This window comes from Anoplolepis gracilipes, chromosome 7, assembly GCF_047496725.1.
Source record: "Anoplolepis gracilipes chromosome 7, ASM4749672v1, whole genome shotgun sequence".
Classification (NCBI taxonomy): Eukaryota; Metazoa; Arthropoda; class Insecta; order Hymenoptera; family Formicidae; genus Anoplolepis; species Anoplolepis gracilipes.
The window spans coordinates 3,356,389-3,380,458 of record NC_132976.1 but is presented as its reverse complement, the minus strand read 5'-3'; the positions used below and the strand labels follow the sequence as shown (position 1 = coordinate 3,380,458).

Genomic DNA, 24,070 nt, shown 5'->3' with positions numbered 1-24,070 from the left:
AGAAATTCTATTTTATAAGAAATTTTGCAATTTTTTATTTTTATTATATCATTTTATGCTTGTCATTTTTCCGCGTATTAAACACGCATTTTTGTATCTGATTCAGAAAATCAATATAAAGTTAACGTAGGAGTTATTACTATTGCATCACATTGCATCATGATGCCATACACTAGATAGAAGAATAAATAATAGCATTATATCATTATAAATGATGACGTCATGCTAAAAATAGATTATTCTTTATTCACTATTTCTATTAATCTTTTACTAATTTTTTTGTAAGAGAAGTATTGATATAATGATGTACGTTAAATATAATATAATAGAGAGAATGTTTTAAAATAATAGGTATTAAAATATTTCTGCTTTATTCGTCAAATGTATTATACATACGTAATACATCACATACAAACGAATTAATAATCGATAATTGACATGTATACAATCAAATTAACAATCTATAAACTAATCAGTTCTTTTTGTATTTACCGTGAAACTAAAGGTTATCTAGTTAAATATAAATCTTGTTTTATACGAAAAATTTAGATAAAAAATTGGCCAACTTGATTTAGTGGGACAGGTTTAAAAAAATAAAAATGACAATTTGACCTCTGTTTTATTATTATTATATTTTAAATAAACTCTTCGAGTGACTCTGTTGAAACTATGTTAGATTATCTGAGTGGGCAATTTTATCATACTTATTCCGCTATACTCTTTAGATCTCATTTATACATAATTCCCTTGTACTTTTATATATTTAATCAACCTCTTAAATTCCGTTTTAAAAAAAAATTTTTAGGGATTTCCCTAACTATTCATATTATAACTGTTCAAACAATATATGCTACTGCGGTAAGAGTACTGTTTTTAAATTGCGATTTTTATATACATAACATATTCTTCTTATGTACTACATTCTATCGTATAAAAATGCATTATATAAGTGCTTTGGTTAATTTTATTTAGAAATTTTAACATATCTGCATATTTTCGGTGAATTAGTTAAGGCATTATATAATCGTGTGATAACGTCTTATAGATAAAAATTTCTAGCTTTGGTCGGAAATTTTCACCGAAAATCTCTTTCCGTTTTGGTATAATTGTTACATATATTTTATACACATATTTTTACGTACATATAAAAAAATAAATAAATAACATTTCAAACAAATAATACAATTTTAAACTTAATGTTGCGTTATTATAAGTATGTACAAGGAAATGTACCTATATAAAAAAGAATAAATATTGTAAATGATAAAACGAAGACAATATAAACTAAAAAACGGATAGATAGTACGATTGCAGATATTACTTGTATAGTCATCTATATTTACAATGTAGTACTATACTTATAAGGCATTACTGTCGCGTGAATACATTATTTTTTATAACACTAATGACACACGCATATATATTAGTACAGTTAACTGATAAAATATTTTTATTACCTATTAATTCCGTAATAAAATCCAAGGCACATCTTAATACATATTCATTACATAAAAAATTATTCTTTACATTCTAATAATATAACAGTGGCAATTAAAGTAGTTGTGACAAGTAAAATACTAATAGTTTGCGTAATAAATGTCATCGTACATGCACGCGCTTTTAAACGAAAAACATCCCTTTCCGCAGTTTATTCGTAGAACAATCGGTTTATTTGATCCGTATAAATCTGCATTTTTATAAAAATTTTATGGGCAATGAAAATGAAAAGACTTTCTATCGTGCACTATGATAAGATGCAAGACTATGATAAATTTTGAATTTTACATTATTTTTGTCTTTATATCATGTCTTATATAAATATATATTTATAGATTGATGGGCTAATGATTTATGTCATTAAGTCATCAATTTATAATAAAATTAGATTGTTGTGTACGTCATCTCGCGTTATTAAAATGCTCAGATATCACGTATGAAAATTATATGACACATGAAAATTAAAATATATCATATATTAAAATAAAGAATTTATGATGTTTAATATATGGATGTAATATTATTATAATAATATTACATCGATTTAAAATATTCAATTATTTAGTAATTTATTATTACTTATTATTATTCATTCTTTAATTTTATTATTTATGTTATATTATAAACAATCATATATAAGTTTTAATATTATATGAAGAATGATACGTTGAAGTTCTTTTACGATTGCTACTCATCTGCTAATAGCTTTTTAATAAACTTGCAATTAGGAAACCATTTTACGTGCTCTTGTTTGGGATCCTCTTCTCGCCCCCAAACTCTCAGACCTCCATTGCAATAGAAGCAATAGACTGCATCGGCATCGTTCATGCACACAAAGCCGGCAGCCGCCATATCTTCTTTTTTTTGGCTGGCTGGCCACGATATGTAAGAGTTCAATCTACATGTGTAAGAGGCAAACTGAGGCTCCTGCGCGCCTATTAAATCGCCGATTTGAACTCGTTCGATGACGTCTGCCATCTCGAAGTAGACCTCGATCACTTGATTCACGTTCGATAGGTTTAACGAGCATATTTCCTCAACTTTTGGCACTCGTGCAGGAATGAGGTCGGGATCAACGCCGATCGGTACATTCCCGCAAGGTTTCTTGCGGATGAATCTACATCTTGGAGAACGTCGTGTATGCTTTACCCACGGATCCATATCATCCCTCCAGTCGGACATGACGGCGTGACACTCGAAGCACTTCACTTTATCGCCCTCCCCGGTGTAGTAGAGACCAGCCCTTACAAGTGACTCGTGGTATTTGCTGTTTACAGTTGACACGGTCCAATTGGCGTAACTGTTTAATCTCGCAATTTCGAAACGATAATCTGTTCTATCCGGCTCGTCGACCGATAATATTTCAAATGAAATTTGGGACGACACCGTTAGCTTCATCGAGAATAAATATATTCTTAAATATTCGATGTAGATCAGCTTGTCGAGTATATTTCCACGAGAAATTATCCTTTCATATAATTCTGCAAAGAGAAATAAGAGTAATTTAATTAGAACATTTCGGGGGCGACTTTTGTTTGTTGCATTCAGAAATATTAGAAATATAAAAGATTAATTGCATTTTCTCCCTTTCTCTCTCTCTCTCTCTCTGCAAAGTGCAGGACAAAAATGGGATATAATTTAAAACTGAAATTAAATATATTGTTCAGAATATATTTATATTTATATAAAAAATAATTTATATTTTAACCAACTATTTTATATATATATGTAAATTAAATAATTGATTAAAGTAATTTATTTTTTATATAAATATAAATATATTCTAAAAAATATATTCTTCAATTTATTAAGACTTCTCGCACGCGCCGGCATATTAAGATTCCCTTAAAGAAATAAAATTCGATTTAAATTAATTAAAAAATGCGATTCTACAGTTATTTGAACATGGATTATTTATTTGCAACTTTAATACAATCAGTCGAATTTTCCAGATTTACTATCACTCAAATTATGCTGATGGTTTTAACATTTTTTATTTGTTAATCTCTGAAAGATATGGGAGACCTTCCGAAATAGGCACAAGTACAGGTAACAAGCATCATTATGGGTATTAAAAAATATAATACTGTATTACAAGAAGGATAATCACGTAGTTAAGATCTATAAATGATAAACCATAGCTATTTATCTACATATTCTTAATAAATAATACGAGCCGCTCTGAATGAGTTTTACAGGAAGAGATTGATTTCTCTCTTTCTCTTCTTCTTTCTCTCTCTCTCTCTCTCTCTCTCTCTCTCTCTCTCTCTCTCTCTCTCTCTCTCTCTCTTTCACAATTCTCGACGTTAAAAGCGCATTCCAGAGCTATGACATATACGCACTCACGCACGTATAATACGTAGCCTATCTATTGCGCATCTGTAATATTTTTGATAAATATATATGCTAGAACTTTTTCAGAATCAAAACATATGTGAATTGATAATTTTTATATATGTATATTTAAAATTTATAGATACAAAAAATATATATAGATTAATATAAAATATAATATATTATATTTTATATAATATATTATAAATAAAATCTGTATATAAAATATATATTTAAATATAAAATACATACAGGAAAGTACGCACGTATCTCTATATCATTATCAGCATATATATATATATATATATTTTTTTTTTAAGATTGTCAATATTTGACATCATTTAGAAATGTTTATTAAAAGATAAAAATCTCCGATTGTCTTCAGTCTATATGTAAATAAAACTGTCAAATTCTTAAAAAAATATAATATTTTACTTTCTTTGCTCCCTACACGTATTTAAAAATGAGAGCTGATTAGTTTCAATAACTTTCCATGAGACCCTGCATGCATTTTATATTTAAATATATATATATATTTTATTTATAATATATCACATAAAATATAATAATCTGTACAGTCGAATCTCGTTAACTTGAAAACCTCTATAATTCGAATTATTTATTTTTTAAAGAAAACCCCTATAAGTCGAAGAAAAATAAGAGCTTAACTTGTATTTTTCGAACTATCTGTCACCTTACAAAAAAAGGTATGGAAGTGTCCCCCCTCTGATTTTAATACGTTTTAAATATATGTTGTAGTCTAACAAAATAAAAGATACGTATTTTTTATACGAACCTATACGTTAAGGGGGTAAAACACCCTTTTGAGAAAAATCAGTTTTTATATTTATGAGCAAATACCGTCAAAACGATAAGAATTCTTTTTTGGCACGCGTTTTGAAACCGTGTTTGGATCGACGCCGGTCGGTACGTTTTCATTAAGAGGCAACCCCCCCCCCCCCCCGGATGAATCTAGATTTCGAAGACAGCAGTCTGTGCTCCATTAAGGGATCTTATTCATAATTTATTTCTAGAAAATGTGAAGTCGCAGTCGAAGCATTTCACTTTATCATTTTGCAATTATGTAATCTATAAACTACGTAATCTCACGGTTTTGAATCGATAGTCTATGCGATCTGAATCGTTGAATAATTTAGACGACATTTCGGACGACTTGCAAAATAAAAACAAAGTACGATGGAATAATGGAGAAAAAATATAGTTTTTCAATTTCTAATAAAATTTTTCTCGCACGCGAGTATTTGTATCTTATATATTAAGACTCTCTTAATCGAAATAAAATTCTATTTAAATTAAATTAATATCTACATCGTCATTACATATTGTGTAATGTCAAACGCGATAAAACATGTCCCTTCCTTCTTCCTAGTATTATTTTTTTATAATTGTGGACATAACAAAAATTTTATCAAAACATATCAAAAATACCGGAATATATACGATGTCCGGAAGCAAATGTCATTTTTAAACATTATTGTGCAATTTAAGTAAGTAATTAACTACTTGTAACACTTGATCAATACAGTGCCGTCATAAATTACAAAAGGTTACGTAACTTGACATTGGAATTATTTATATCGACAAAGAGAAATTTTTTAAAAATATTATCCGCATTTATAATGAGATATTGCCAGATAGGTTCCGAGTTGAAACTTCACATATATTTAAGAGATTTTAGATAAATAATCGACAGCTCTTTAATTGCAAATAAGAAATGGTATCTAGAAATGCAATCGTATGAAATTTTTGATTGATGCGAGATCTGTTATGGAAAAATCACTATTTTTTTCAATATATTCAATATCAGACATATTGTCTTTATAAGTATATGTTTTAAATTTATATATTAATTATATATTATTGTTACAAATGTTCAACAAGATCTATATGGATATTCTATCACAAAAGAAAGAGCGAGATATAATGCGGGCGCGTTATTTATTTTGTTTTATAAATGTTGTTATTGATGGTAATGACCTTTGTCATTACCATCAATAGAAGTCATTATTACTGATAAGAATATTATTGTTGTCGCACGTTGAAATATAGGAAATATCTAACTGAACTATCTATTATATCTATTTATAACTAATAATAACATCGTTGTTATTAATTGTATAAGAATAAAGAGTCACAGATACAAGATAAACATGTTATGTAACAAGATATTTTTTTACATGATATATATTATTTATTTATTCTATACATTTAAAAGCAAGATCTTTCAAAAGAGAACAAAAAAATTATCCATATATAATCATATATAATCTATAATTATATATACATATATATATATATATATATATATATATATATATATATATATATACAGGGTGGGCCAAATAATCTGTGACAGGCTATTTTCTCCGAAACTATTGGAGATAGAGACTTGAATTTTTTTACGTTAAATGGCACATGGGAGCTGATTACGTGGCACGTAGGAAAATTTTTTGGGAGCACTTTTAGGGAGACAAAAAAATGGTACCCCTTATTTTTTAAATGAAACACCCTATAAATTTTTGCATATTCTTGTAGCTTATCTCGAGAGCTTTCCGAAACACTATAATAACATGTTTTTTCATTAAATATTTTTCGAGTTATAAGGCTTCAAAGTTGCAATATTTTGACATAAAATACAAGATATCTCGTAAAATATTCATTTTTCGATTATCTTACCCTAGTACTTTTATGCACAGAATAATGAGACGAATCAATTGGCGTAATTAAAACATAATTATGTTAAAGTAAAAATGTGTAACTTGCTAGTCGCAAATTCAGATTTTTTCTTAAAGATAACTATGTGTTTTAATATATAGAAATGTTTATATATATATATATATATATATATATATATATATATGTATATATAATTATATCTATAATTATAAATAATCAATAAGAAAGACGGCCAATAATCGAGCAAATTTCAATATATGTTGAAAAATTAAATAAAATTTATTGTTCAAACCTTTGAAAACATATTAAAGTACTTATTTACTTTAATATGTTTTCAAAGGTTTGAACAATAGGTTTTATTTAATTTTTCAACATATATTGAAATTTGCTCGATTATTGGCCGTCTTTCTTATTGATTATTTGTTGTTAGAATTACGAGCGTGTGAAGAGTTTTGTCATTTCTTATCTATAATTATATATAATTATATATAGAACATTTCTATACATTACAAGTACGTTTTTTATCACTGTCTATTTCTATATAAAAAATAAGAATATGATTATATATGAACAACTTTTTCTCTTGGGCTATTTTTATTTTAACACTATATATGTATAAGTGATCTCATGATTTATAAGTGACGTACGTGAGTGATCTACGATAAGATATAGCATATCGCATAGATCGTTACTTTGTTATTAACTTTTTAGAAAATTAGATTTTACTTTGTTATCGATCGAATTACTTTAGATATCGATAAATATCTTCGAGCTCTAATATTTTCGAAGATAACAACGGTTTTTTTTTTTTTTTTTTTTTTTGTACAGGATTTTTCTGCTCGATCGGCAGCTGCTGTGTGAGAGAATAATAACATTAGCGAAGGATATCCTAGTAAAATTTCACATCTGCTTGCTTTCTCCGAATTGCTATGCATTAATAATAATGTTGGAGTTGGAATGATCTCCGAATGTAACATACAACGGAAATGCCAGCCGGCGAGAAACAAAATCGGAAGATAGAGATTAGTAAATAGAAGACAGGAAAAGAGAGAGAGAGAGAAAGAGAGAGAGAGAGAGAGAGAGAGAGAGAGAGAGAGAGAGAGATTGAAAAGAAAGCAGGAAATGAGCAAATGCTGTTTTGCGAGCCAAATGCTTTTATACGAAAAAGAAAGAGCAATACGCTATGCGTGATGCAAAATGCGTGCGCGTTTTATAAATTGATTATATATATTGCTTTTTGCAATCACCTATCTTTCTATAAAGATAGCTTTATACGAAAAAAAATTAAAAAAGAAGATAAATAGTCGCGTCGATCGCTCGGAAAGACAGAGACGATAGAGATCGAGATTGAATATCGCAAAAATTCGTGATGAGATAGGTTTGTCAACGATATTAACAAAGTGACAGAGAGAGAGAGAGAGGGAGAGAGAGAGAGGGAAAAAAAAAAGAGAAAAGATGAAGACAATCTTATCTATGTTTATTCCTGCATCTTTTCCTATAGTTTTAGACCCAACTGAAATCCTTGTTTTTCCGTGATATTTTTACCTATATTTCGTTCTTGTTTCGTTTACTCTGGTTCTCAAAGAAAAGATTTACTTATTGTTAGCAAATAGGTCACTTATGACGATGAGCATTAACAAATAGAACGAAAGCCGCTTGAAATTTCACACTCACTCAGTGCTCCCGAAAATAATATGAAAGATTGTCCTTCAACGTTCGTGTTAGACTACCTGGTACGTTAGATCGTCTCCATTCCAACCAGTCGTTATAGTCGTCGACCAGTATGTTCTTGTTTGCAATCCCCACTTGATCAAGAACCGGCGGCTTAGCTGAGCTGCCGAGAATCGCAAGCTGCAATTCTTTACAATGGCTTGGGAAAATAAGAAAAACGATCAACATACAGCGTTTCGGGCTAAAAAAGAGAGAAGTTAACGATTATTATTCATGCGTGTGTCATCTGCGGAAATAAAAATAATCGACAGGGGTTGTTTTTATCCATGAATCGGTATTTGTTCTTTGCTGGATTTTAAATATGTATAAAGCCCACAGCAGCTCTGGTAACGGTAGGCAGTGGTTAGAAAGGGGATGGTACCAAAGCAGATGCGAACGTAGCATTGGTCCATTGGTTGTAGGGGTTGTTGGGAAGTGCTATTTAGAGTATATACTATACATTCGGTTTTATCTAGGCGCATGCCTAGTCTTTGATGCCTAGCTCTCTGAATAAATAGACTCTAATTAATCAATATTTTTTCAACTCACAAAATATTGATTGATTTGAAAATAAGATAGAGTTGATAAACCCTACGAACCCTATTTACAGCTATTTTTCTAATATAATTTATTTACCCTCAAAATTAGTAAAGAAAAAAAATATATATAATATTATTAGATTGATAAATTTCATTAAATAATAATTTGCAATTAATAATTTTAATTTTTATTACATTTAATTATAATTACAAAGTCAATGCGTACTCACGATCGACGTTACGATGGATTTAGTAGTTTTACACTTTATTAGGACACAATACTACTCACTTTCTATATCTTATCTTCATTTAATGAATGAGATCATTCAATTACTTTAGTTTTTGTTGCGAATTTATAGTTTAACTTAAATTCATCATGAGGATTAGCAAAGACCATTAAAGATCATTAACAGTCAATGACCATCATACACACATTGCCCGTCATTAGATGCGACACAAAAGAATACATTTCGTTTCTTGAATGAAAACATGTGCTCTTTTTCGCGCCAAAAATGCATGATATTATCTGACACTTCCAAGTGCTTTTGGGAAGAACTGTCAAAGAGAACAAGTTCATTAGGTAATTTCATTTGAGAAAAATCTATATTTGATTTTAATCATAATCATTTTAATACTAATTGCAATTTGCTTATAGAACTGTATATACATAAATTAACTAGATTACGACTAAGATGTTCTTGTAATAACTAAGAATTTTCATTCATTATTGGACAATCATATGTTAATTGTTAAAATTAATTTGTAATTATGAATGCAATTTTTATACATTGTGCAACAAATTTATTGAATCATGAGAATAGAATGCATATTTCGACCAAAGGAAAGAAAGAAAAAAGTTTCCAGACGCTAAAACTTTTCGGCGTCGACCTCATACAGCGAAACGAATTATTATAAATGTACAGTCGAATTTCTTATCTGACCCTTTTATGCTAACGAAACCTCTTATCCTACGACAAAAAATCCTCTCATGCTACGACCGCGAAAAGGGAATTATACCCCAACTCTCAAATTTTTATCGTAGGATCAGAGGTTTAAGGGAAAGATTCCGGACCGAAAATGTCGTAGGATAAGAAGTCCGACTGTATTGTAAATGTACAAAATTATGCCACGCAGTGTTGTAACTAGGGCAGTGCCGTCGGTGCCCCCGCACCGGGCGCAAAACTTTAGGTGGGCGCAGTCAAGATGATAAAATAAAAAAAAAAATTTTTAATTGAAGCCAATTTTCAAAAAAAATTCTGAAAAAAATATATTAAGTAACGTTCCTTTTTAGTTTAAAAGTTTTAGTTTTTTATTATAAATATTTGGCAAGAGGGGCGTAAAGTGTTGAACTCGCAATATAGACTAGTTACGGCATTATGGAGACTTTAGGACGATCTTCCCTGAATCGCTATTCAAAACCACGATATGATAAAATAATGTATTATCCTTTGTATTATAATAGAATAATGGTTCGGTCTTTTTATATTTTTTATATTTTTATATATATATGTTTTTTATATTTTAAATATTTATATATATTTTTAATTTTTTTTGTGTGATACTGGCAATATTAATATATTTATTAATATATTTTATATCTTATTTTTTAATAAAATACATGTTTGAAATAAAAATAGCAGTTTAAAAATTCTTATAAATAATTATTAAGTCAAACTGGGGATAGGAACAGATTATCGCACAGACCGAGCTGTCAATTTTCACCTTCTTGGACATTTTAAAATTGTTAGTGCCCATGAAAATTTTGCGATTATATGTAATTGTTGTTATGTAAACATTTTTTATATATAATTTTATGTATTTCTTTGTAGCAGAAAATAGAATTTATGTATATGTTACATATATTTAGATCCACATATTTAAATACATTGTATTAACATTAAAACAATTCATAAAGATAATAAGAAATTCTATTTAAAATATTTAAGAAAATTTTGCAATTTTTTTTTGTTACGTCATTTTTTGCTTGTCATTCTTCCGCGTATTGTACGCACACGTCTGTAACTGTTTCAGAAAATTGACAAAGTTGATGTACGAATTATTATCATCATTACATCACATTGCATTATGATGATGCCATAGAGACGATGACGTCATGTTACAAATGGATTTTTCTCTTTAGACTCAAGCATTTTCCAGTTTGTATTATTAATCTACTAGTAGTTCTATATTACTATTATTATATTATACATATATAATCAGTACTATGATCATTTTTTTAAGAGAAATATTTATGTTGTAATGATGTACGATAAATATGTGAGAAAAAGAATGTCTCGAAATAATATTTATTAAAATATTTCCGCTTTATAAATTAAAACATTTAATTTGTATATACTCCAACGATATTAATCAAAAGAATTATCAAATTTTTACTCTAAAAGATGAGTAGCATAAACTGATCTCTTCGGGGAGGTTTCTGAATTTTTGTTACAATATTTTTAATCCCAGAAGAGAGGGACAATTATTAGCTTGATAGATCGTGTTATTTTTACTCTCGCACCGCGGTAAAAAAGCTTCGAGAAATTGATCAACATTTTCCTTGATAACGCTATCTCGATTTTATTTTTTCAACGTTAAGAATGTTGTATCTAACGGGTGACAATCTGGAAGTTCCTTTTACATAATTCTATTCGCTAATACATGTCAGATAAATTTTTTTTGTCTGCTCCTTGCTATTGTTTGCTGCCTGATATTGTGCAAAGAATGTAACCCTCGTGCAGGAATTGTTACTATAGGGTCTCAGGTGCCACATTCTTTTGTCCCTGCTGATTTTACGGTTTTGAAGAGTCGGCAATGACCCGGCCAAATTTGACTGAACGACGCTAGTCGTAGGGATACTAATTCTATTCGAATATTTTTCGCACACACGACGGACAATTTCAAAGTTAATGTAATAAAAGAATTTTTTACAATAAACATAAATTGTCTGAAAGAATAATGTAAAGCTGTTTGTTTATATAGAAATATATTTCGGAGCCGAATTAATTAATAAATTAGAAAAAAATAATTTTACACATTAATGATTGTAAAAATTATGTGAGAAAAATATTGAGAGAAATGTGTGTTTCTCTCTCTCTCTTTCCCTTTAAATGACGAAACAATTTACCTTTGTAAAATTACTAGAAAATATTAACTCTTTTATGTATGTACATCAACATGTATTGTTTTCTTTTTCTTTCTCTTATATAATAATAATTTCATAATTTTTGTACTCACACAACATAACATTTACTTCTTAGCTTTATGGACATTCTATCTTGTTGCTATATTTATATATAAACTATAAGACACTAATTTTACATGGCTTCTTTATGTTACAATATATATATATATATATATATATATATATATATATATATATATATATATATATACACACACATATATCAGTATTAAACATAAGATTGTGTCTTTTGTACATGTTCTTATAACTTATTTCAAGTAATGTCATTTAAAGTCAACATAAGGCTACAGTAAAAAAGATCTTAAAATCTTATTTTGTTACTTATCTTACAGTTATGATTACTAGAATTACTAATATCGAGAATGATACTTTTATTGCTCTATTTATATTTTTTAATTGTTACATATTTAATTTGTTTATACATCATTACAGATATTAATGCGCAAATAATAATATAATTGCTAAGTTGATAAACAATACAATAATAGAACAATATTCTGCAATATCAGTGATAACATTCATCTATTAAAATTGATAGTACAATGAAATAGATAATTATTGTAGGCTATAGATTAAATCAATATAATCAAGTGCAATTATCATTGGATTTATCAAGACTAAAATTTTTATGATGTAAAGAACTTTTAATTTTGTTTTAAATATTTCATTATAGACAATCTTTAATTTTATATTACATACATTTCACACACACACACACACACATATATATATATATATATATATATATATATATATATATATATATATATATATATAGAATTCAAAACACATATTATAAATTAATACTTAAGTCAGATAGGAAATATCCATATGTAAAATATATTTAAGAAGCAATAAATATTTTGTTTAAATAATTAAAGTTCATCAAAACAAAAAATATCTTCGTAATCTAATAAATCTTCCATTCAATATTACATTTTTTTATTTGCTGCTTTATAATTAAATATGTGTAAATAAATATATGTAAATATTTCTTTTTTGTACATATGTTCAAAACATAAAATTGAGATATTTGCAAAATATATACATAACAATATACATTTTATGTAAAATGCAGCGTCATATGTCCAATAAATAGGAATTATCAATTTTCTATTTGATGTCTTGATTCACAATTTGTCACACTTTTCCATATCTTTCATATCTACCATTTCACATTTAAGACAAGAAGATACGCACATAAGCACGAATCTTTAGTCTGCACAATGGACAGGTCGTTAAGGCCGGTATACAGTTGTCACACGTTGCTAAATGGCCACAAGGTAAAAATACTATAGCTAGTTCATTGTCCATACAAATCTTGCATAACCGAGCCTCTTTCAATTTTCTATTCTCCTCTCGCAAAGACACTGGAAAAAATAAACGCAAATTATTTAATGCGAGATACGTATATCCATATCTCCTTCTAGGAAATTGGAGTATGTATAGATTTATATAAAAAGTATATTTAGATATGATGTAAAATAATATTCCAAAGCTTTATATCTCAAACAAAAGGAAGTTACATTAAGAAGCACTATCAACAAGTGTGTTTGTTGTTGATAAAATTAAAAAGTACAATTTCAGATGTGATGAGGGTCCAATGTATGATGAGGATGAAAATAATTCAAAGAAAAGTGATATAATTGATTTTATAGAAGTTGTTGAAGAGTTCATCAACGATAGAGTAACTATCTGACAATCCGAGTTTATTTCATTGCTTTCACTGCATTCAGGTTTATTTGAATATAAATTTATTATTATAGAATAGTCAAGAAAAAGTGTTAAACTTTAACTACAAATGAAAATATAGAAAGTGATGTTACAACAGTAAGAATAAAAATCAAATCTTGTTTTTATTGCATCAAATCATGAAATATATATTACTTACTAATTTCATCTGATTCATTATCCATTTCCTTCTTATCGTGTTTACTTTCAGCTATGTCAGATTCTTGCGTAATTCTTTTAGTAGAATTATTAGCTGATTGCATAACTTGATTAAATAAAGTCTTCAATTCCAAAGATGATGAGGTAGGAGTACTATTATCAAGTCTGAAGAGAAAAATGCGTTTCTCTGATGATTTAATGTCAAGCATTTTTAATCATACAACATAGGTCGCGTGCTACGCGTCTAACATACCTAGTATGATCTTCCATAAGTTGATCATGTAGAACAGCCTCTATGAGCTGTGTAACATTGGTATAGGGTTCGCCAACTTCTTCCATTCTTCTCTTCAGAGCTCTCGTTACTCTGTCCACATGTAATCCAATTTCAAGAGCAGCCTATGCAATCAAAGTTATGCATCAATTAATTACATTTATGCATCATAAACTGACAATATCAAAAAAGTTTAATATAAATATTAATTAGAAATTATTTAATATTAATTAGATAATTCGATTTACCTTAGCTGGAGCAGTATCTAATAGCCTCTTAACTGTTACATCTGTTATTGGCTTGCTAGATTGTAAACTTGTGGGAACAGAAGTAATTGTAGTATCTGTGACACCTGCCACAGTATCTATTATTGGTTCGTTAGGTATTAAAGTCGAGGGATTAGAAGTAACTGAAGTTTCTGTGACATCTGCATCAGACATTGTTGTATCTGTTATTGCCTCGCTAAGTTGTATTGTGGAAAGAGATGCAGCAGAAGTTTCTATGGCATTGTTTTCTCCTGACCCTTCATCAGCAAATATCTATATATATAAAATATACAAAATTTTAAAATATACATATATATCTTACACTATTTCAAAATAAATTAATAAAATAAAATATAAGCTCTTATAAGATATAAAAATGAACTTAGAAAATTGGCAAATAAGAGCAAAACACTGTAATTAGTGAGCAAATATTTATTCTATGTAACAAATTAATCTATTATAATAACGTACGTTTCGGTCAACTTTATGACCTTCTTCAGTGCAAAAGTACAAGTCAAATGAGAAAATGCAAAGGTTTGTAAACAATATAATTGTATATTAACTTATCAATAAATGAAAACAGGAAAGAGTTATATAAATGTTTCGGAAAGTGTCAAACATCATTATATAGTCAATCGGTTAAAAATAAACTTGAAGTTAGATTAAAAGATATTGCTGAGTTGATGTGTTCTTCCTTTGGTTATAAGCAGGAAGTGACACATAAATTGATTCGTAAAATAAAAAATAAAAGGTTGGAAAAGGTAAAAGCAACTCACAATTTTACTAATTATTAAAAAATTTTTGAAGAGGCAATATATGTTAAACTGTAACTTACATAATTGGTCCGCAAATGTTTAACAAAAAAGAAATTTCTTAAATGTTAAGAACAATTTTCTAAGTTAAATAAGCTCAATTATCTAAGTTAAATTAATAAAAATTATAGGAAAAGATAAAAATAATAATATGGTTACCGAAAGATTTAAGGACCCTCTTGTATCTATGCTATATTTGATAAATTTGTGACCACGCATAAGAACTACAAAGCCACAATTTGGAAACCAGTATGCATGTTCAATCCATACATCGTCCGTTGGTTGCCAACCATGTAACCCTCCATCGCAATGAAAGCATCTGACTTGGTCATCGTATCCTGTATACCGAATGTATAATAAAATTAGTAAATATTTCTCCAATGTTATATATATATATATGTGATATATATATGTAAAAAAAAAAAAAAAAAAAAAAAAAAAAACAAATAAGTCTCTCTCTGACCTTGATAATAAAACCCAGCGGCAGCTAACATCTCTGGAGTTTGCTTAAGATTTTTCGGCCAGTTTTGAAAAGTCTGCAATCTTTTTTCATATGTTGTACATTGCGATTTAGATACCGTATGCATTTGAATTCCTAGTTCCGTTAAATCTGTGCTAGTACCAGATAAGACTTTGACTAATCCAAACGTATCTATTAAGGTAAAATTATTCAATCAATAATTGCGCAAATATGTGCAATAGTATTACATATTTAGTTTTCAAAGTAAAACTGAATATCTATGATTCTTATAAATTGTATTATGAAATAGTAATGTACCATCTTTTGTTTCTCTCATATAGAAATCACAATTTGGAAAATTTAATTTATGGGCATGCTCTGGATCGTCGCCAGCTTCCCAATTCATTAGAATACCTTTGCAAAATGCACATTCCACCTGTTCATTTGTACAAAATGTTATGCAAACATAGATATATATATATATATGTATATAATATTATATGACAGAAAACTATATATATATATGTATATTCCTTATTATCACTTTATGAGGATAATTTAAATTTGTAATATTACTATATATTTAGTATTATATATTACTATAACACAAGTCTTTACCAAATCTTTGTATTGAAGGTAGTAAAATCCCGCTGAAGCCAGCTGTTCCGAACGAACGACAGAAGTCAGCGGCCAAGTGTCAAACGTCTGTAGCCTTTGCGAAACAGTTTCGTATTTTCCCGAAGGATCGGACGACCTTGGCGTCACAAATGACAACAGCTGTTCCGGATCCTGTTCGACGCTGCTGGCTCGTCGCGTGCTCGTTGATTCCAACGCGACACCAGCTGTCGTCGGGATCAACGGGACGTTGCAGGTCTGAGCCGGATCGACGACGAAGGGACAATTGGGCGCTTCCTGTCGATGACGCGCCATCGCCTGATCACCGTAGTTCCAGTCCGATATTATTACGCTGCACAAGAAACATTGCACCTCCAGGCAGCGTCCGGTGTAATAAAATCCCGCCTTCGCGAGACACGAGGTCCCGATCGCGGCGTTTGACGGCCATTCGCGAAACGTCGCGAGTCTCTGCTCCTCGACATTCATCTTGAGTTAAATTTACTCGGACTAACCGTAAACTTCCTTCACCAGATTACCATCTTCTCGTCCCATTGGTACAGCTTCTGTTTAGATATAGGTCGACTCATTCGATTTCTTTCCCATCCTCTGGGACGCGGTATTTCATCTTAAGTCACATTCACACACACAGTAAGATATTATTCTTCACTCTCGCGGGATTTTGTGCTCTTATCACATTGGGTCATTCTTTGACATTACATTCCCTCACGAATTAACCTCAATCTATGCGAGATGACATAGGTTAGATCGAATTTCGGGCTCTCCCGATTATCCTGAACTTGAATTTGTTTAGATTGTCCTTCTTACGCAACTGTCAACTACGTTCTATCATTGAATTGTCAGTGTCAGTACGGATACCTATATATATATATATATATGTATGATACACAGAAATTTTTGCGCATGCGCTGCTGTTATATGTGACAACCACGTGATTATCATTTCTTTTACATTTTTATATATATATGTGTTTGTATATATATAAATATTATTTTATTTCTATATTTTTTATTTAATTATTTATTACAAAGATCAAGAAATAATTTCCATAAAATGTTATATTTGCAATTTCATTAATGTTGTAGATGTATATAATTTTTTAATCATAGCATAAAAAAAATTAAAATGATTGTAGAAAACGAAAAACATTGAAATTTTTGGAAAAATGTCTAGAAGGAAAATATGAAGAAAATGATGTTTACATTTGAAAATGTAGATTAGTGTAGAATATGAAGATAAGATATGTCACATACGTCATTGACGTCGAACACCATTTTGTTGCCGGTTGATACTTGCACAGTGCATTTTTATATTTCGTAAAATATTATTTACAATGGCAACAATAACAAGACTGACTAACGTAAGTTACTTTTACTTAATTAAATGTCACAATATATTTAATATACGTTTAATTTTTCTAAAACATATGGTTATATAGTGTTATATAGTTATATATATACATTTAACCTTCCTATATTTTATATTATAACAATAAGATTGACTAAAAAAAAAAAGAAAAAAAAAAAAATTGAAACTCATTAATCGTTAATCGAGAGTATAAATTATGAATATTTATTTCATACATTTATGATTTTTTTTTAGTTTAATTTTTGTATTGTAACACCAAGAGACGTATGTACCTTCAGAGTAACTTTTTTTTAGGTAAATTTTATGAGCAGACGTTTGTACAGTTCCAAAGTCAGTTTAAATAATGTTGTGATAGTCAGTGCTGTGCGTACTCCGATGGGTTCATTCCTTGGGTCCTTGTCAAACATATCAGCCACTAAACTCGGTGCAGTAGCTGTGCAAGTAAAAATTTTGATACAATATTATCAATATGTGTTGGAATTAATTATAAATATTACAAACTATAACTAATAAATATATATATTTTTATTGCGTTTTAGGCAGCTGTTGAAAGAGCTGGTATTGCGAAAGAACAAGTCAAAGAAATATATATGGGCAATGTCTGCCAAAGTTTCTTGGGCCAAGCACCAGCAAGACAAGCGGCATTATTTGCAGGTCTTGAAAATGTTTTCCTTTTACAATTAACGTTTTGCATTTAATAAATTTTTACAATAATAATAATGAGTAGCTCTTTGGTGGAATAAAGGCCTTATGTTAATAGAAAAATCTAATTCATTATGGTGTGTGTAACGAGATTAATATATCTGTTATTAGGTCTTCCAAAGTCAACGATATGTACTACAGTGAACAAAGTCTGCGCAAGTGGCATGAAAAGTATTATGCTGGCCTCTCAATCTCTGCAGTGTGGTCATCAAGAGATTATTTTAGCTGGTGGTATGGAATCTATGTCTAATGTGCCATATTATATGGCCCGTGGTGAAACACCATATGGCGGAGTAAAACTTCAGGTTGAATTTTATTCTTTTTGTTCACTTGCTGTACATACTGTATATATGAGAATATCTGTACACTTGTAGTAATTAATATCGTATAATTTTTTTTAACAGGACGGTATTGTATTTGATGGATTGACTGATGTATACAATAAGTGTCATATGGGTAATTGTGCTGAAAATACAGCTAAGAAATTGAACATCACTCGTCAACAACAAGATGAATACGCTATCAGCAGTTACAAACGCAGTGCCGAAGCTTACAAAAATAATGTATTTAAAGATGAGCTCGTACCTGTCAGTGTGCCTCAAAAGAAGGGCAAGCCAGATATAATTTTTGTCGAGGATGAGGAGTATAAAAGAGTCAACTTTGAGAAGTTTGGCAACTTGAGCACAGTTTTCCAGGTAACATTTGAATTAATAAACAGCTTATTCATTGCTTGAATATTGCTTCTTATATTATATTATCATATTTTTTTTTCATGCTTGTTACGTGTACAGAAAGAAAATGGTACAGTAACGGCTGGAAATGCATCCACTCTAAATGATGGTGCTGCTGCGTTAATTTTAACGACTAGTGATGCCGCTCAAAGACTGAATCTCAAACCTTTGGCTAAAGTTGTTGCTTTTCAAGATGCGGCAACGGATCCTATAGATTTTCCGATCGCCCCGGCACTTGCTGTGCCATCGGTAAGTCATTATCAATAAATGACTGATTGATTTTTGGAATTGCAACAATATTAATTTTTTATATGTTTCAGCTACTTCAAAATGCTGGAGTTAATCAGAACGACATAGCTCTTTGGGAAATTAACGAAGCATTCAGTGTGGTGGCTGTGGCAAATCAAAAATTACTCGACATTGATCCCGCTAAAGTAAACGTTCATGGTGGTGCTGTTTCGCTTGGACATCCCATAGGGTGAGTTTATCTGAATAATTGTTAAGATTCTTTCATTCAAACGTTATATATTATAAAGTTAATATATCAATTTAATATATTAATTATTGATAACAAATATAAATTTTATAGTATGTCAGGAGCACGCATCGTAGTACACTTAGTACACGCTCTTAAAGCTGGAGAGAAAGGTGTTGCATCAATTTGCAATGGAGGTGGTGGTGCATCATCCATCCTGATTGAGAAATTGTAAGTTTGCAAATTGCAGTTATAGCTGTTTTAATTGAAACATGAACCATAAGGTACTGCGCAATCTATCTTTGTTATCAGTGATATAAATTTGTATATAAAAAAATATTTTTATACTACGAAATGTATATTGTTAAAGCAATGTTGTAGCAACTGAAAAAATGAGTGTTTTTTTTATAGCTCTTCATATTTATATAACTGTGAAAACAAGGTTTTTGTAATTTTTCTACTGAAATATATGTATTTTATAAGTATGTAAAATATGACTTTTAAGCAGAAAGGAGCACTATATAAAAGCATAAAAAAATATTTCTTTTTACTCTGTGTAAACCTTTTTTGGTATTGCTTTTGTGTTATATATTTTATATAGAAATAAACCTTTTTTTACATATTTATTATATATATATATATATATCGATTATTGACGTTTATAAATTAAATGTTATCATAATATGCTAAAAATATTTCTCAGAGAAAGAAGCATACTATATAATTTTTAGGTGTCATCCAGTATCTTCCCTACCAAAATTAACATTATATACGAAAAGTCCATGTCCACTTTGTGACGTAGTAAAGAACGAGCTGCGTTTGCGTTTCGCCGGTCGTTATGAATTAGAAGAAGTTGACATCACTGTTCTGGATAATGAGCGATACTTTGAATTGTACAAGTATGATATACCAGTCCTTTTCTTGGAGGGTCAATATCTATGCAAGCACCGATTAGATGCTGACCTGTTAACAAGGAGACTCTATGAATTAACTAGGAAAAATACATAAATACATAAAAACACAAATAATATAAGAAGCTAAAACTCTCATCATTATCGACTTTATTAATTTTTTAATCGTATAAATCTATTTTTCAATAGATATTTTATCATATATATTTTAAGTCCTTGTTTAAGATAAAATTATATGGATGTAGTTATGTCAAAAATTAATACATTTTGAAATTCATAAATTTGACATTGCGCAAAGCATTTTTAGTCTTTTAAAATATAAAATTAATAAGTAAATTGTTAAAGTTAAAGTAATTTGTTCTATAGAATATAATTTAATATAATATAATATAATTTAATTATATTATATTAATACTATAGAATATAATTTAATCTCAAAATCATAAATATGTTAAATTAATTTTTTTTCATACTATCACAAAAATTTTATGTCTGTACATAAAAATTCATGCAAAATGAAAATTTTAATTTTATAGACCAAATCTTCACTTTAACTCCACAAATTAATTATTAATTGTGCATTTTAAAAGCTAAAAAGTGATTTATGCAACATCAAATTCATGTATCTCGAAATGTATTAGATATATTAATTTTTAATATGATAAGATCAGCTGAGTGATACAGTTGCTTTTTAAAAAAAATTGATCATCTATAAACAGTTAAAACATCTCAGGATTTAAAAGATTTCCTACTCAAACTTTTTTTTCTTTTGCTCTCTCTCTCTCTCTCTCTCTCTCTCTCTCTCTCTCTCTCTCTCTCTCTCTCTCTCTCTCTCTCTCTCTCTCTCTCTCTCTCTCTCTCTCTCTCTCTCTCTCTCTCTTTCTCTTGCAATAAGGTCAGAAAATAGAACAATAGGTATGTGTTTAACGATTTTAATTACTATTTAATTGTAAACAATAACCCTCGTCGCAATTGCTTATAAGGATTGTAATTTCGATAAATCAATCGATTTTCCTCTTCGTTTTATAGATCTTGCTTTCGTCTCGACTCTTCTGCTTTCTGGTTCCCTTCGTTCGTCGTGTCCCTCTCTCGCCCTTGACGATCTCCCTTTCTCCACGATAGACCGGACCCGAGACCCGAGTCCATCTACCCTCTCCTCCTCCCCTCTCTCCGCGCGTGCGTGCGTGTGGGTGCGTGCGTGTGGGTGCGTGAATGGGTGAATGTACAGACTCGCAACCGTTCGTCGGCGGCTCGTTCTTTCTCAGTGCGTGCCTTACGCGGGCACCGTGAAGTACTTGTCTTGTACTCGCACAGCGGTTACGTGGCACGTGCGCTTTCCGTGACAGAAAGAGAAAAAAAATATCGATAGGGATAAGGAAGAAAAAGGTAAGGGAGTGAGTAAGACGCGGGGGAGGACGCGAGGAACAGAGAAGGAGCGAAGAAGTTTCATGAAGGAAGGAAAACTGTCAAAGAAAGAGAGAGAGAGAGAGAGAGAGAGGACGAAGTAGAGGGAGAGAGAGAAAGGGGGAGCGACAAGCGAAGGGCGCGAGTGTCTCTCGCGAGTGCGTCGCTTTCGTAGTCTCTCGTGATTCTCGTCTACTGATAGATCCTCGATAAAAGTGAGCGAACAAAAAATAAGACTTCCTTGCGGAGTCTCTTGCCGAAATTCAACCGTCACCCTGGATGGACCCCTAGATCTGACATCTGACGCCATTATCGACTTTGTTATCGATCCGCGTCTTGGAATCTCGAGTCAAGATACACGACGGACTGCAGACGACAAAGGACAATCCGTCGAGAAACGCGTCGTCGTCGACCCGGTGAGTCACGCTTGTTCGACCTAGTTTCGTTATCGAGGGGAAGCGTCGTCTTCCGTAAAGAAGGAAAAAAAAAAAAAAAAAAAAAAAAGAACGATCGTTGAGAGTGAGAGGTTTTGATCGATTCCGGGATATATAACAAAAGGTTGACATCGATAGCGGGTGGCGCGAAAACGTCACAACCGGTGACGGACAACTTGACATTACATTCGCGGCCGCTGAAGTTGTCGCCTGAAATTTGGCGCGATGTGAAACGAACGGGGAAGTAACGGCGATATTTTCGGGCGCGGATCGCGAACATCCTCCCCGAAGAGCCTTCTATCCTCCGAGAAAGGTAAAGATACTCGACGAGATACTCGACGAATCTCTCGGGAACGAGATCTTGAAGGGCAGGAGACATCGGAGTTGAGGAACGAGAAGCAAGGAAGAAAGACAGAGGAGGCGGTACACACACGCGCAAAAGTGATATGGATAGCGGAGGCGGGAATCGCATACACGTTGCACCGCTGCCGTTTTTTCACACACGGCGCTCGAACAAGGTCGCACGCGAGTGGAATGACCGTGATTTAAACGAATTATTGTGTGCGCGCGCGCGAACACGTGTCCGGTTCGACGAGGGAGACAGACGATGACATTTTGTTGCTTCCTTTTCACCGATACATTGTTTCCTGGCCCCTCCAGTTTCTAATCCTTCATCGCGACGTGTTACGTTTTACGTGTGACATTTCATCTTAAGTTCTCGGAGACTGAATCATTCCTGTGCCACGAACCGAAGAAGGTACCTTCACTCACTACTGTTATTTTTGACAAAATCTCAGACCGTACAGGTCGGTCAATTACGTATTACATATTTATCAATGAGTAAAAATGTTTAAAAAATCTAATCAAATTATATATATATATATATATATATATATATATATATATATATATATATATATATAGAGAGAGAGAGAGAGAGATGCTGGTATACAAATCCAAAAAATAAAAAATTAAGAAATAAAGATTTTTTTGCTTTTACTAGATAGATCATTGTATCTCAAATCTTTTAATAACTCCCGTAAATTGCAGTTGAATCACGGTCACCGTGGAAATAAATTGCAGAAGATGACGAGCGAGCGGGAAAGAAATAAAAAAAATTCCTTTCCTTCTGGAAATGTGTTTCGCGTACTTCAGATTTCAAAATAATCTCAAAGTTGAAAATATCCAGATCAATATTTCACCCGTGTTGTTTTTCGTGTTGTTTTTGAAATAAAGCGAGATTCAGTGATTAAAATAGCTCAAGTGGAGCTTATAATACGTTGACGGTACAGATATCAAGTTAAGCACTATAAAAAAATGATAGAAAATTACAAATATGTTTCGATTCTTGCCGGTGTAAAATCGTTTAAAGTGGCTAATAATGATTGAAGGGGCTCCTTTTTTATTCTTCAAATATTTTCATTTATTCTCTTGCGTATAGCATCCGATTAAAATCCTTTAATCAATGAATCGCTGAAATAACTTTTAGTTCAAAAGTTATAAACTGTTGATTCGCTTTTTTTTTGAAAAAGAAAAAGGAAAGAAAAGTAGTAAATTACTTACGCGCACGAAAAGGAGACTAAATTTCCTTTTATGGACTTGGCGTTTCTGCAATTTTAACAACTAGTTGCGCCAGCAAAGACGCTCGGAAGTGGTTGGCCTTCGAGCTCGCATCGATCCCGAAGCTCCGACAATCGAATGCCAAACGACATCTTTAGAAGATTCTTTAGT

The 24,070-nt window shown here is 30.7% G+C and overlaps 3 protein-coding genes and 1 long non-coding RNA gene across 5 annotated transcripts; 2 read left to right on the top strand and 2 right to left on the bottom strand.

Moving 5' to 3' along the window:
• Nucleotides 1-2,117: 2,117 nt before the first annotated feature.
• On the bottom strand, nucleotides 2,118-8,601 carry LOC140667835 (E3 ubiquitin-protein ligase XIAP-like). Its single transcript, XM_072896109.1, has 2 exons — nucleotides 8,259-8,601; nucleotides 2,118-2,978 (listed from the first exon to the last, which is right to left on the bottom strand). The coding sequence occupies exons 1-2, from the start codon at nucleotides 8,425-8,427 to the stop codon at nucleotides 2,185-2,187; spliced, it is 963 nt and encodes a 320-aa protein (XP_072752210.1). The 5' UTR covers nucleotides 8,428-8,601; the 3' UTR covers nucleotides 2,118-2,184.
• A 4,268-nt stretch (nucleotides 8,602-12,869) lies between these two features.
• Nucleotides 12,870-16,782, bottom strand: Diap2 (Death-associated inhibitor of apoptosis 2). Its single transcript, XM_072896620.1, has 8 exons — nucleotides 16,300-16,782; nucleotides 16,000-16,117; nucleotides 15,685-15,873; nucleotides 15,381-15,559; nucleotides 14,392-14,682; nucleotides 14,126-14,268; nucleotides 13,874-14,037; nucleotides 12,870-13,352 (listed from the first exon to the last, which is right to left on the bottom strand). Exons 1-8 carry the CDS (start codon nucleotides 16,780-16,782, stop codon nucleotides 13,162-13,164), a joined length of 1,758 nt encoding a protein of 585 aa, XP_072752721.1. The 3' UTR covers nucleotides 12,870-13,161.
• LOC140668059 (uncharacterized) lies at nucleotides 14,817-15,566 on the top strand. Its single transcript, XR_012047112.1, has 2 exons — nucleotides 14,817-14,943; nucleotides 15,353-15,566. It is a non-coding gene; the product is annotated as an uncharacterized lncRNA (long non-coding RNA).
• A 714-nt stretch (nucleotides 16,783-17,496) lies between the features above and the next one.
• Nucleotides 17,497-20,613, top strand: Acat1 (Acetyl-CoA acetyltransferase 1). 2 transcript variants are annotated; one of them, XM_072896618.1, is made up of 9 exons: nucleotides 17,497-17,674; nucleotides 17,977-18,123; nucleotides 18,222-18,336; nucleotides 18,496-18,689; nucleotides 18,789-19,079; nucleotides 19,176-19,364; nucleotides 19,436-19,593; nucleotides 19,705-19,821; nucleotides 20,322-20,613. In XM_072896618.1, exons 1-9 carry the CDS (start codon nucleotides 17,648-17,650, stop codon nucleotides 20,596-20,598), a joined length of 1,515 nt encoding a protein of 504 aa, XP_072752719.1. In that variant the 5' UTR covers nucleotides 17,497-17,647; the 3' UTR covers nucleotides 20,599-20,613. The 2 variants fall into 2 exon arrangements, with proteins under 2 accessions (XP_072752719.1, XP_072752720.1); XM_072896619.1 differs by lacking the exon at nucleotides 20,322-20,613 and having other exon boundaries at nucleotides 17,510-17,674; nucleotides 19,705-20,117.
• Nucleotides 20,614-24,070: the final 3,457 nt, after the last annotated feature.